Below are 15,893 nucleotides of genomic sequence, written 5' to 3' on the forward strand. Positions count from 1 at the left end.
GCCCGCACATGCGTGCGGGCGGTCCACCTAGTTATTTATTTAACTTCACTGCCAATTAACTAGTGTACTCAAGTGGTAACAAAAGGCAATAATTCCATAATAATTGCTTGACACTTCATGCATTATGTATATCTAGTATTTAAAACTTATGCGCAAACGTGAAAATTTGTTTTGACACGATTGAATTATTTATTTAACTTCACTGCCAATTAACTAGTGTACTCAAGTGGTAACAAAAGACAATAATTCCATAATAATTGCTTGACACTTCATGCATTATGTATATCTACATAAAGTACTATATTTTCTACCTGAAAGTGTGTGGTTAAATGAAAGACCATGGAGTTTTGTAAGGCATCAATGGGGAGCTTGTCTTGAGAGAAGGAAGGTATATATGGTTGGTTGTATGTAGTAATTTAATATATCATTGGACCCAATTGTGATTATAAGTATTGCCTTCTTCAACATCTCTTCCGTACCATTTTCACCAATCATTCTTACCATATAGTCTATGCTTCTCTCAAAATAACTCACTTGTTCTCTCAACGGAACCCTACCGATCTGTCAGAAACAAATTTTGTTGTTCTCAACCATCATTATATCTCTAATATATATTACATCTTTTATCTTTTATTCGCTATATTAAATGGAGCCAACTTGTTCCATGTACTATTGCATTGTTATGTAACTCATTATAGTTAGGCATTAAAAATGACATTTTATACATGGGAGCTTGCGATCAAAAGTCCAGTGTCATCAATGATTCCAGCCGAACCAGAAGCATATTTGATCCCATTGTGTTAGCCTCAGTGTTAGGTTCGAGAAATGGAGCTGGTGCTGATTTTTCTCCCAAGGCTTCACCCTGTGTTTTAATTTCAGAGATTCTGTGTATCATTTGAATACAGATTAATTAGCAGCATCCAAACTTTCAAAAACTAATATTTAAGTGAGTAAATAGACGACCAATTCAAAAGCATATAGTAATAATAAATCAATACTCGTTGCCAGACTCCATGAATGAATGTTGGTTGCATTTATGGAATTAGCATTTTGACTTCTCCAACGTTACAAACTCTTTTATTACCATTGTTTTCAGTCTGTCGGTCCAACCCAATGCTGACTTTTATATGCTTTACAATAAGTCAACTTATCTATCAACCATTGACTTCCAAGTGCTTTTGTAAGCTATGAGGGTCTTGTTCAACTGAATCGCTGTATAGTACCCCCTCTAACCTTTACATCAAGGCGCATTTATATCTAATTAATTACTAACCACTTTTAATATTTTTTCCGGTTTCAATAAATGTCGTTTTTACAATAAAAACTAGTATTTGTTATATAATTTAAATATTATTATTATAAGTTTATATTATTTATACGTAAGACTAATAAAGAAAGTTAACATACAGTTATCAAAAAGAAAAGATAGAATGGTGACATATACAGAACAAAATCAATTTAACTTCTAGAAGTATAAAATAAAACAAAATAGGTGATGCTTTAATTCATTTAAAACATATAACTGTTTGTAAAACAAAAATGCATTTACATTACAATTTTAATTTATTTATTTTACAAGTGATATGATTTAAAAAAATGATTTACCTTCTTTTTTATAGGACATATAAATAAATCATAAATTTCACATATATCATATAAAATATTACTACGTGAATAAACAGACATACCTACGATAACAGAAATGGTCCGACCATTAGTGAATCTGCGGGATGACAGAAAAAATTAGTGAATCTGCGGGTGCGTTGGCCAGTTGGTGGTCAGAACTCTGAAGTCTATGCCATAAGCAAAATTTCAAAATTAGAGCATCTATACTTTATTTTGAAATTTACAAAATTTATATTTGAAGTTTAAAGATATTGTTCTCCAAAATCAGAATTTCAAAATTAACTTCAAAACTATTTGTATGTTATACTATAGTCCTTATATTTGTCATAATTAATTTAAAATCATAAAACTTTACTAGCATATATATAAAATATTACAACAATATTAATTAGTAAAATTTATATTAAAATATAAAATTCTAAACAGAAATAACATAATTAATATTAAAACTTAAGCAAAATACTATAATATTCCACAAAAATTATTTTTGTAATGCATATATGATCATCTAGTAAAAATGACTCTTTTTATTTTTAATTTATAGATTACGAACTTAAAATTATTGAAAACGGGTGATATTAATACTTGTAAATACATTAGATATGAAAAAGAAAGTAAAAGAAAAAAATAAAATATTGCTAAAAGGTTTAAATTCTATTGATGATATTAATACTCGTGAATACAGTCGATTTGAACAAGAAAAAATCGTACGAAAAGACAAAAAACAACAATAACAACCATCTTTGGTTATAAAAATTTGTTTGGACAATCTTTTGGAGGTTTCGGATCAAATTTACATGACTATTAGTGTTGTTGAAATATTTAAATTTGCACAATAGTTATGTCTTCATGTAATTTTTTAAAAGTTTTTTTTTGTTAATTTTCTTTTGTATATTGTTATTGTCTAAATCTAGTTTTAAGCATTTTAAATCTTATTTTAAATTTTATTTAATTTTATGTGTAAAACTTAAATTTATAAAAAAAATTGAAATATTATTGAGGTATATTTTAAAGGATTAAAACGATAGACGAGAAAATATTTTAGAATTATAAATGTGATGTGTAATTTTCAAATTTGAATAGTAAAACTTCAAATATAGAGTTTCACTACCTAAAACTTCAAATTTGAAATTTGGAAAAAAAAATTTGCATAGCAAAAAAATTCATATTTAAAGTTATAGAGTGTCTTTTGCAGATGCTACAAGAATCAACTTTGACAATGTGAACATCTATCAATGAGTCTCCAAATATGAAATTTGCAAAAACTTGAGCAAACCTTTGATAGCCAGAGAAGAAAATAGTACTTTTTTTTGGGAAATTTTTTTAGGAAAAAAAATGGTAACTATGTCCCACGAGACTAAATTTTATTTTATATGATTTTTATCTCTAATGTCTTTTAGTATTTTTGAAAATAAAATAAATAATTAGTTATACAAACTAAAAAGAAGGGCAATTGTCAATAATAGTACTTTTTGAGTTTTTGTCTCAAAAATGACACTAGAAGGAGAAAGTCACAAAATGACATTTTTTTTTGTCATCAACTATACAGACTCATATTGACTCTATAAACCAAACTGGGTGATCTGCATCCATGTGAACGACAAAAGACGATTGGTTCCTAGCACTGCGTGCTAGACTATCCGCCTTTGAGTTTTGCGTCCGTGGTACATAGATAAGCTCTGATCGGGTGAAGCACTCTTTCAGGATCGTGATATCTTCCAAATAACTTGCAAAAGCTAGCCACTCCTCTGGTTCTGAAACCATCTTCACCAATTGAAAACAATCCGTTGCAAACGTAACCTGAAATTGACGTAAATTCCGCATGGCCCATAGTAACGCTTCCATCTCCGCATGAAGAGGCGGGAGACTAGCCCTAACATTCCTTGCCCCCAATAATCCATCAAAACCTTTCAAAGTACTGAGCCAATCTTGTCCTGAAAAACTAGAACCCTCTTTCCACGAGCCATCTGTAAAACATTATCTTCTTGGAATTGACGGTAATAGCATGTTTATTTGTGGAGTCATTCTCTGATCCTGTAATACTTGTGCTTCAGCCCACAATGTCGATTCCGTTTCTACCAATTTAAGCGTGTCCATGGGATCCATGTCCAAATTACTTAAAACTTTATTTTCATAACTTTCCAGATGTACCAAAGTATCCAAGCAAACTGGTGATCCTCCATCTGCGGAAGGACTCTCCAAAATAGATGATCCATATTTGTGAAGAGGGCACTTGTTGGAAAAAAAACTGGATTTGATGGTATCTTCGAGAGAGCCTAAACCTGGAGAGCTGGAGGACATTCAAAAAACACATGATTTATCGATTCCTCATGAGCTCCACATCTTACACAAGAAGTATCCCCTTGAATCCCCCTTGCGTGTAAATTCTTTCGCACTACTATACACCATGTCACTAATTGCCATTGAAATGTTTCAACTTTGGTGGACACCGTATTTTCCAACAGTAAGCCTTCAAAACATCAACTGTGGGGCCAATCAGTAAAGGTGGCATTTCTCTATCTCGATGGATCCGCTCTACCTGATATCCGGACTTGACCGAATATTTCTCATTTTTTGTAAAGTGTCATCTATCTCTATCTATCTGCTGAGTCCTGTTCAAAAGGATGCTTTCTATAAGGGTAAAACATCCCTAATACCATTGGTTTAAAATTAAATTAACAAACAAAAATAAATAAAAACAAATAAAATAAAAATAAAAAAAATTAAAAATAAGAAATTTTTTTATAGTTTTAGATTATATGTTTTCGGATTCGAAATTTTTTATAATTGTTTTTTTGAAAATATTTTTTCGAATTTTTTTTTATTTATTTTTAAATTTTTTTTATAATTCAAAAATACTTTTTGAAACTGTTTTTTAAATTTTATTTTTAATTTTTTAGTATTTATTTTTTATTTTATAAAATTTTAAACCCTAATTCCAAAACTCTACCCCTTAACTCTAAACCCTAAGGTTTGGATTAATTAACCCAAAGGATATAAGTGTATATTTACCTCTTTAATGAAACCTATTTTTGTGACTTTGAGCCTTGAGTGCTAGTTTGAGAACAAAAACTTGGTTTGGTGTTATCCTAGTCTTTTTTTCTCTAAAAAGAATTGGAAAAATAATAATTATTGATGACATATACATATCAACTTAGTGGTATTTTTTTTCTAGTTCTAAAAAATGTTTAAATCATAATTTCAGATTATGTTCTACATAAATTAGAATAGGCATTGTACGAAGTATAATCCACTTTTTTCATTGAATCTACTATGTTTAGAATACATGATCTACGTAAATAATAGTACTCTAAGACTCTAACTGGTGATCACAAAAAAAAATGGTGAATTATTTAATCCTCAAAATTCATACCAGTTATGTTAGTATTTTAGTCAAATTATTGAAAGGTAAGTTTCATTTTTTTTCCTCTAAATTCCTGATGGAGGAGTATGCCTCGATTTGGTACCGCTTTCGCGGCCCGCACTGAAACAGTGTTTTACCCCTAGATGACCAGTTAAGTGATGCGCCTCAATGCATAAAATAAATTTATAAGGAAAATTTTCCCTCTCCAATTTTGATGAGGAACAAAATGAACAAATTTTTTTTTTCAATTCCTCAAATAAAATTTTATTTTTTTATTTTGTTCATTTTTTCCATTCTTCTAGTGGTCACCAATTGAAGCCAAAAAAATATTTAAAATACACATTCTTCACTTAATCTATCGCTCTAAAATCTGTAGAAATCAGAATTTACAGATTACTATAGATCTAAAACATGTAGAAATCAAAATCTACACATTACTATAAATCTAAAAACTTGTAGAAACCGAGTTTTACAGATTTACTGTATTCTTCGAATAAAAATAATCAGTTCGAGAAAATATTTGGAAATATTTAGTTTCAGAAAAATATGGGAAGAAAATAATCATTTTTTATTTGAGAATTTTTAATGTTTTTTTTATTTTAATTACTTTAATTATTTATTATATTTTAATATTAACAATTATTTTGTTAATTGTAATTTTTAATTTAAATTAAAGACATTATTATCATTTTGGAAATAATTAGCATAATGAAACATAAAGTATATGTGATTACTGATTAGTCAACTAGGACATAGTTACCATTTTTGGCCTAAAATAATAATTTTTCCATACGAGAAACCGAAAAGGAAAAAGAGTGAAGATTGTGATTTGTGATTTGTGATCTCCATTTTCTTAACTTTGTCGAATCTTTTCCAATGGACAGAGATGTATACTATGTCGGTGATACGTAGTTGAAACTTTTGAACTATTCCTCTAGTTTACGTATCTACAGTAGGACTTATTCAAAAGATAGCACATGTTTCTTCTACGTACAGTATTACCTAATTTGTTGGTCGATTAACACTGGGAAATTGGGAGACATAACTATAAGACAAAGCAAAATAAAGCATGTAACCATAACATCTAAGAGGTTATGATATTTATATAATATATACTATTTTATCCTTTTTCACTTTCACCTTTCTTTTTCAATTAATTTTAGAAGTTTAAAAATAACTAATTTGAAATTTTTATATATCTATAAAAAATATAGATTTTTTTTGTATATGAAATGTTTTGAATTTTGTAAAACTAATATATATTTATAAAATTGAATATTTACAGTTATACTAAAGTTATGTTCTATTCTATTTTGAAATATAAAATATAATTATAATTATACAATTTCACTTTCTTTCATTTCTCTGTCTTTTTTTTTCTATCTGTCTTCCCATGTCCTTCCCTCTCCGCTTGCCTCGTTCTCTCTTTCTCTATATCTTTTTTTCTCTCTATAATATGTAATGTTAAAATAATATATTATTATATTATATTCTATTTACGAACATGGAATATAATTATAATTCTATCTTCCTCCTCCCCCATTCTCCCTTTCTATTTCTCCCCCTCCCTCTCTCTCTCTCTCTCTCTCTCTCTCTCTCTCTCTCTCTCTCTCTCTCTCTCTCTCTCTCTCTCTCTCTCTCTCTCTCTCTCTCTCTCTCTCTCTCATATATAGTTTTTCACATACCATACTATATGGTCATCAAATATAGAATAACATTTTTTTTTAATTTGTATTATAACAATCAAATATGCTTTTCATATGCTATAACATACATTTAAGTATTTATTTTACAATAATTATGTTCTTTCATATTAGACATTGTGTTTACTTTACTGAATATTACAAATAAATAATACCCTGAAACTAAATTCTTTTTATAGTTATATTTTTCTTTCAAATGATCTATTCTATATTGACATTGTAAATAGACACACTTCCCAAACCATATGTATAATCTTAATTCTTTTCTCAATATGGTTATACCACAAATTCTCCCAAAATTAATTTATCTCTTTTGGTCGAAAAGATTAATTTATCTTGAGTGCATATGTAATTGACGTTAGAATTTCACAAATTTACTGTAAATCTCAAAAGTACTCTAAGATATGGTTTGTAGATATGAGTCTATGTATAAAACTCATTTGAATATCTAAAAACAAAGTTTATTTGTGAACTGCACCTTCCATTCTGGATTAATATAGGCCCTTGCATAAATTTGGAATACCCCAGATTAATAACAAAAAGTCATGAATCTTCAGTCAGAAAAAAAAATTATGAATCTATAATAACACAAGAAACTATGGGGTAGGCTGTCTTTTAGTTGGACCGACTAATATTCAAACACAATGATGATGAGAGGTTTATTAAATGCACATGTGACAACATATCGACCACGATAGTAAATACTATTTGCAATTCATCTCAATATTTTTCTGTAAAATAGAAATATTATATTATAAAAATTAGTTTTATTTTAAAATATAATTTTATAATAGAGTTTTTATATTTATATGAAAATATAGAATATTGCAATTTTTTTGTCTCTATATCTAAAAGTAAATTATATTATATACAGATTGGAAGAAAAGTCCATATAATAAAGTTCATCTATTTTCATTTTAAAATATAGAAAAACGTAGATAAGAGTTGGAAATGCATTAATATACATGTATATAATACAATGACTACTTATTTCATAACTCTATGTATCCTTCAGTTTATCAAATAAATATTATATTTATACTGGATTAGAGTGCATGTATATGTGAAATCTATAATTCATTTCAATGATTTAAGGAAAAAAATTAAAAAAAATAAAAAAATCATATCACTTGCAAACAAATTGTATGTATTTATATTTTGGGGAATATTCATGTTTACCGTCACTAAAAAGACATTTCCAAAAATATCTTTTTCATTAAGTGACAAAAAACTTTTATATATTTTTTCTTTATATATAATAAATAATTATTTAATTAAATAAATAAATAAATATAAATAAATAATTATGTTTTCGAATTATACTTTTCCAAATTTGAACTTTTTTATAATGTTTTTTTTTTATTTTTTCCAAAATTTCTTTCTAAAATTATTTTTGAAACTGTATTTTAAAATTTATATATTTTTAACTATTTATTTATATATTTATTAGAATCCTAAATTTCACATTTCAAAAATTATATCCCACCCCTCAACTATAAACCCTAAGTCAGATTATTTAACCCTAGAATTATAAATGTCTTTTACCTTTGATTAAAAGTGAAGGAAAAATTGGTTAGTGTAAACATGAAAAGTGATACTATGAATGTGGTATTTTTGTTATTCATTAGTTACATATTGTTTTTTTTTTTAATTTTGTTTACATAATTATACATTCCGTTATATTAATTATAATAATTATTTATTAATTTAATTACTATTTATTCCTTTTATTTACTTATATATTTCAGTATATTTTCTATATGTTTTGTTGATTTTGACTGTTTATTAGGAACTACTATTAAATCTATTTTCTAGTAAAATCTAACAACAAAATACTAACAAATGAATATGCTAAAGATAAAAATATATAATTTGCAAACTACTATAAATTTTAATAAAATATGAAAATATATTTAAAACTAGTAATTAATTGCATAATTTTATATTTAATAATTAATTAATTTTTACCTTAGTTTTAAAATATATATTTTATATTTATATTAGCAGTGTATTAAAATTGGAGACATCAGTTCTTAAACTTTATATGATAGGATGTGAATTACTTTCACCTAAATTGGAAATTAAAAAAAAAATTGATAAATTAACAAGTATATTTATAGATTTTCACAAAATAGTAAATATATAATATGTATATTTATCAAATAAAATAAACGTTAATACAGAAATACCTCACATTTGGTTATATAACTATTTTCAAAGATATATTACTAAATTGAGTTATAATAGTATTTATTAATTTTTATATATTTAATAGAAATCTAGACAGATATATAATATAGTTATTATTAAACATTATGACATTTTCTTTAAGCATTTGGTTTTAGAGTATTACTATAAAATAAAATTAGAAAAATCAAAGTTTCAAATATATGTAGTAGCTAGTTACAGTTTCTTCAATAATTTCAGAACTTGGCTCTCAAACCATAAATTAATAGTATCTTACATTCCAAGTAATAAAAATACTATGAACAATTATAATGAACATTAATATAGTTAATTTAGGGTTTGCCCACCCAAAAAGGATGCAACGTCCACCCAATTTAATCACTTCGGACAGCAAATTATGTTAAATGAACAATAAATTCGTATATCTGTCTCTCCTATAAACTACCCACTCTCTCACACACGAATCATCATTCATCAGTTTATATAACACTCTCACGTACAAATCCACAGATTCAAATCAAAACCATTTCTTCATCATCACACCACATCATGGCCATTGCACGGTGGCTCAACCAAACCGTAGGCCTCTTCGTCTTCTTTTTACTCGACATTTTAGATTTCTTACTTTGTTTTACTTACAAGACGTTAGATTTCTTCTTCGAATCCGAATGGAAACCCTGTTATTGCTCTTCTCCACTCGAGGCACAAGCCAAGACCAGGAAGATCATAGTGTCCGAACGAGGAGAGTACTCAAAAGTTGTGTCTATGACAAGAACTAAGATCCATTTCGACGAGATCTCAGACACACTTTACTCACGTGGTCCTTCGCTTCTAATGAGGCTCTCTAAGCTCGTGAGTTCCGTGAAATGCTTCAATTACAAAGGCGTGATCATGAGAGGCAGTGTGGTGGAATCTTGTGATCATAATTATGAGTCTAAGAAGAAGGTTTCTAGTGGTAACAAAAAGAGATTAATGACTTTGAATTCTACGGTCGTTGAGAAGTCTCCGACAACACCAAGATGGTCAGATTGTAATTGCAGCTTTTGCACTTCTTGGCTTTCTCCTTCCAACAAAGATTCTCTATTTGTCAAAGTTCAACAACCGAAAGGTAAAATTAAATCCATTATTTCCAAATTCATACAACTATTTGTATTTATACGCATTCAGGAAAATTGAATGTTTGATTACCTTAAATTCTTGTGAGAAGAAAGTTGGTTCGTTGTTATAAAATAGTAGTAACATGAGCTGAAGACAATAAAATCACCATTTATATATTTTTTTTTAAAAGAGCAAAACATAATTCCTTCATTTCATATTAAATGATGTTTTTACTTAATGCATATTAGTTGTTTTCTCAAGACAACAAGAAGTAACTAAGTGTTTACTATAAAGTCAATTAGGGAAAACAAAAACATATTTTGTTATTCGAAAAGCAAAACTTTATTTAAAAGAAAACAAATGTTAAAGACAATTTTTGACTAAGACATCAATTAATATGAGTATTTTACGAAAACAGAGTACTAACAAGAATTATAACACTGATTGTCGTTTAGTATTTTTGTTATAATAGAAGGGTTTTGAATTGTTTTGAGTCTAATAAATAAATATTATTGTCGTCAGCACATACACTAGAAGCTTTCTTAATAATTTTGGGGAATATTTATGTGCAGATAATAAGAAGGCAAGAGACAACGTTTTGTTCATACATGGCTTCTTATCATCATCCTCCTTTTGGACAGAGACTCTCTTCCCAAACTTTTCTGATTCAGCTAAATCTAATTATAGGCTCATCGCAGTCGATCTTTTGGGTTATGGAAGAAGTCCAAAGCCAAACGACTCGTTGTATACACTAAGAGAACATTTAGAGATGATTGAGAAATCGGTGATCGCTCAGTATAAACTCAAAAAGTTTCACATAGTGGCTCACTCTTTAGGTTGTGTTTTGGCTCTTGCCCTCACCGTTAAACACCCTGGAGCTATCAAGTCTCTCACTCTCTTGGCTCCGGTAAGTCAGTTATACATATTTACCTTTAACAATTCTCTATTTTTAGAAATCAAAGGATCATGACTAGAAATGTCTTATATCATTTTATATATTTGTAAGGTTCATTCTCATTTGTGGCATAATATTTTAATAGGTATTTCATGTTTTAGTTGTCTATAGTAAAACCGTCAAAGAAAAGCTGTTTATAGTAAATATGAAAGGGAGAATTTAAGCTAAAGCTTTCTTGAAAATAGAAAAGGAAACATAATTAGTAGAACCAAAATCGGAATACAGGTGATTTCAGTTCGGTGTATAGATTTATCCCCGGTTTAAGAAATGTAGTAACCAGATTGATGATGAACCAACCTACTTTTAATTTGTGTTGTATGATTTCTTTCTTACAAAAATTTGGTAATAGGAGTGAATATACACCTTTTTTCAAAAAATAAAAATACACCTTTTTGTTCGTGCATAGTTGGGGTTTACTGTTTTAGAAAGTATATCAACCAAACCAAAAATGAACAGTTTTGTATGATTTCGTTTTCAGTACAAACTCTGTTTTCTCAACGTAGTTATGGCAGTGATTATATATGAATATTTTTGTAAACTAAATGAAGTCGTATAATATTGGCAGCCATTTTACAAGGTGCCAAAGGGAGTAAATCCGGGGCAATACGTGATGAGGAAAGTGGCTCCTAAGAACATTTGGCCACCGATGCAGTTTGGTGCATCGCTGATTAGCTGGTACGAGCATCTTGGCCGCACCGTTTGCCTTGTACTCTGCAAAGGCCATCGTTTGGTCGATTCCCTCACTCGCCTCTTCACCTTAAACAGGTACATATATAAGATTATTTATGTACGTTTGCGTTTTTGATATATTCTAATAAACGTGTAAGAAGAAAGAATCGTAGCCTTAGTAATCAGACGATCGATCGTAGGTTTACATCCACAAATTCTTTTGTTGAATTTAAGTAAGCAAGATTTGACCCGAAGTTCACGGTGCATGAGATTAGGGAAACACCGAAATGTCTAAAAGTCTATAAGTTTTAATGAACCAACCACTCGTTTCCTACTCTTATTCAATATCTTGAAATTGACATTTCTAAATTGTTATACAAATTTTCTAAAAATAAGATGTTGATTGGTTCACTTTAGTAGTTATTACATAAAAATATGTGATACCATATTAGGAAATGCGAGTGCAACCTAATAGCTTTATGTATTAGAAAAAGAGGAAAAATGTCTTTAACACAGAAAGCAACTTATATCGACCATGTCTCCTCCATTATTTGGCCCCGTTAACTTACATTAATTTTGGAATTTTATATTATGAAATGTATAATCTGCACCATATAAAATGAGATACATAAAATATTAAGTTAAAAGAATTTAAACTTATAAAATCTAGATTTAGTTCGGGTCTATAAAAATAAGAAAATTCGGATGATGTTCTATTCTGTTTGGTATTAATTTTTTGGCTCATTTAAAATTCTCAATCAAGATGAATTATGCATCATTATAATATATGATAAATTTAAATAGTTTTACATACTATAGTCAAACATACATAAACAATACAGATTTATAAATTTGAATAAGATAAATTAAACTACCTCTACCTGTGCAGGATGCGAACGTATTTGATAGAAGGATTTTTATGTCACACACACACCGGGTCGTGGCACACTTTACACAACATCATCTTCGGATCAGGAGGCAAGCTCGAGTCGTATCTCGACCATGTCCGTGACCACGTGGACTGTGACGTCGCCATATTTCACGGTGGCAAGGATGAGGTCATTCCTGTGGAGTGTAGCTACAGCGTCAAGACTAAAGTGCCACGTGCTACTGTACACGTCATTCCCGACAAAGACCACATCACCATTGTCGTCGGCCGACAAAAGGACTTTGCTCGAGAGCTTGAGCTCATCTGGCAAAGATCCACTACTACTCATAAGTGAATATATATGATGAAACTGAAACTTTTTTATGAAGTATATAATACCATGTAAACAAAAGAGTATATTTTCATTTTATAGCTGGTTAATATTTTGTTTTGTTTGTCTCTGTTCGAAGAAGAAATGTCAAGACTCTAATTTTGTTTTTTTTTCTTTTTCTAACAAAAGAGAGTTAAATAGTGTGCGCAGCCTCGTGTAGAGACGCTTAAATTGATAGAATAAATTGTAAAATGTGGTTACGTGTTATAGAATAGTCTATTTGTCTACGTTATAAGAATTCTGTGATAAAAGATGTTTGTGCTGGGAATTAGTTTGCATTACATATTTGCATCGAGAAGAGATATGAAACCATAAAATTCAATATTTCTTTTTATGCGTTTTTTTGCAACATGTCAAAGAGTCACTCATAAAGTGTGTTTTGATCCTAGCTAGTAGTAATAAGGTTAAAAGGTCTTCTTGTTTTTTTTTTCATTTTAGTACTTTTAGTGTTGTGAAACTCATCTCATAGCTATTACCTAGGATGTTAGTTTGCTATATATATTTTTTAAATGATTATAAAAACGCAAATGAAACATGTTTAATAGAAGATCAAGATAGGGCATTAATTAAATGAAATGGACCGACCTTGGTTGTATCATGTATGATGTTGGAAAATCAAGACGTGGCCTTAGTTTACTTCCCAATTTGTCTCTGTCAGACAGTCGACTATGAGTGCCAATTGGATGCATTCACGTATTAATCTACATTCTCCGTTTCAAATGTTAGAATAGCATTAATTTAACCCGATCTGGACAAATCAATTTCGGATCACTGAATCTGTTGTGGGTCAACTTCGAGTTAGTAGGTTAATGAACTTTATATATACTAGGTAATAATCTACGCCTTACGCGGAATGTGATTATATATTTGTTTATTTTCATGTTATAAATTTTAGATAGTCGTCATGTCGAACAATGGTTTCATATTATAGTTTGTAAACGGATAATAGTTCAAGAAAAAAAAATATTATTAAGACCAATCATTTCACAATAATTTGGTCGGCAGTGAAAGAAGCATTAAAAAAAAATATTTCAACTTCCAAAAAAAAAAATAGATACTTCAGTTGTGGTAAATACTTCGTTACAAGATGCACATGTATGTGTATGTAAAAGTATATATAAATAGTTGACAAATATATAAAGATATTGTTAATTAATATTAAATGACATTTTTGTTCTAAATAATACATGAAAGATAAAATTAAAATTAACTAAAAATTTAAAAGGTCTTGACATTAGTGAATTTTTTTCATATAAAGAAAAATCAATTGTATACGTAAATAGAGGTGGGCACAGATCGAATATCCGGGTATTTGGAGGCATTCATGTCGATTCAATCTTTAGCCACATGGATAGCCGGTGACTCTGATATCCAAAATTGTTTAGATTTTTAAAGAATATCCGATTTTATCCGTAAATAAAATTAAATTTTAAAAATAATTGAAAATTTTAATAATAACATTTTACTACAAAAATAAAATATTATTTAACTTTTAAAATTTCAATACCTAATATAATAAATTTAAATCTTAAAAATATGGTAAAACTTATATAAACTATAATATATATATATAACATATATATATAATTATGTACATATATATATATATGCATATAACATATCGAATTTGATATTCGTTCCTAAAAATATTGGCATTTGTGATTTGCATTTTTTTATTGTATTTTAGTAATTGATTTGTTTCGTAGAGTTACGGATATCCACATTTTTCTGGTTCAAATAAAAACGCATAACGAATCGAATCAACATTTATAAATATTTTGCCCAAGTTTATCCGTAAACAATAAATATTTTGCCCAACTTTATCCGTAAACAATATATTGTTTAGTTTTTGAGTCGTTATTTGTTTTGATTCGAACCGAAAAATCTAAAGTCGGAACCATGCATGTGAGTTTTATATTAAAAAATATAAAATATATAGTGTGGACATATTTATGAATATAATGTGAACGCGTTAGCATATTTATTATCAAATTATTGTGAGACTGTCAAATGTCTAAGTATGAATATATTTATTACAATGTTTCTCTTTTAATATATAGTGTATAATTGGATATTTCATCTATAGTTTATATATATGATATTTAATAAAGTGATTAAATATTCTAAATTAACATTAAACCAACAAATTAGTAAAACAATGACAAATCATGACGAAAATAAACTAATAGTGCATCACATCAACAAATCAACTAGTCTTCACCATTTTACTCACTTCCTCGAATAATATAATGAAGTTTTAGTCAAATATAAAAATCACATATAACATACTTTACACAACATATTATATAATAAACATGATAGTGTTTAATTATACTCCGATCTATCGGTTCAACCAATAAATTTGAATCGCGTGCTCACGAGTTTTTATGTCACCAAATTAATAACTAGCAAATTTATCATTGAACTTGTACCGGATTGGTGACTGTATAACCAGGTTTACTGAATATAAATATAAATAACCAACATTAAGGAGGAAAAAAACATTAAGGAGGGAAGACCTAATAAGAAGTTGTTATACTTTTCTTTGTTGTTAATGTATCATATATGTTCGACATATATTTGCATTTGAAATATTTTTATTTTCTTCATTTATTTCGTTGATTGGGATGTGATTGCTATTATTAGAGAAGCTAAGATTGGTAGTGTTTCACCAAACTTTTCGGTTCTTCTTTATTTTGTCTTCACTCGGACCCCATAGAATTACTATTTTTACCAAAATTTAAATCAGTATAATTATTCTTGTAGCGACTTCATAAAAAGTATCAAATAAATTGTGACATATTTCTGGAACTACATTGTACGTCTGTAGTTTCCCTAAAAGACCAGGGGTGAGTGTTTTTAAATTAAGTTTTCTGTATATAGAAAAGAAAATGAATATCAAAAACCAAAAACAAACACCATAGATAATAATGTTAGGTAAATTGTTTTGGAATATATTACCAGTAGATGCGTGTTACAACCTCAAATTACTTTCATGTAATAATGAAATATATGTGTCGGCAAAAATGGTA

At 28.4% G+C, this 15,893-nt stretch overlaps 1 protein-coding gene across 1 annotated transcript; it reads left to right on the forward strand.

The window, feature by feature from the left end:
• The first annotated feature begins 9,144 nt into the window (after positions 1 to 9,144).
• On the forward strand, positions 9,145 to 12,973 carry LOC103864127 (probable lysophospholipase BODYGUARD 2). Its single transcript, XM_009141882.3, has 4 exons — positions 9,145 to 9,988; positions 10,551 to 10,885; positions 11,499 to 11,698; positions 12,492 to 12,973. The coding sequence occupies exons 1-4, from the start codon at positions 9,430 to 9,432 to the stop codon at positions 12,823 to 12,825; spliced, it is 1,428 nt and encodes a 475-aa protein (XP_009140130.1). The 5' UTR covers positions 9,145 to 9,429; the 3' UTR covers positions 12,826 to 12,973.
• Positions 12,974 to 15,893: the final 2,920 nt, after the last annotated feature.

This window comes from Brassica rapa, chromosome A04 (genome assembly GCF_000309985.2).
Source record: "Brassica rapa cultivar Chiifu-401-42 chromosome A04, CAAS_Brap_v3.01, whole genome shotgun sequence".
Taxonomy (NCBI): domain Eukaryota; kingdom Viridiplantae; phylum Streptophyta; class Magnoliopsida; order Brassicales; family Brassicaceae; genus Brassica; species Brassica rapa.

Coding starts and splice junctions, on each gene's coding strand:
- LOC103864127 (XM_009141882.3), top strand. CDS start 9,430: ATGGCCATTGCACGGTGGCTCAACCAAACCGTAGGCCTCTTCGTCTTC. Junction 10,886..11,498: donor CTCTCACTCTCTTGGCTCCG/GTAAGTCAGTTA, acceptor TAATATTGGCAG/CCATTTTACAAGGTGCCAAA. Junction 11,699..12,491: donor CGCCTCTTCACCTTAAACAG/GTACATATATAA, acceptor CTACCTGTGCAG/GATGCGAACGTATTTGATAG.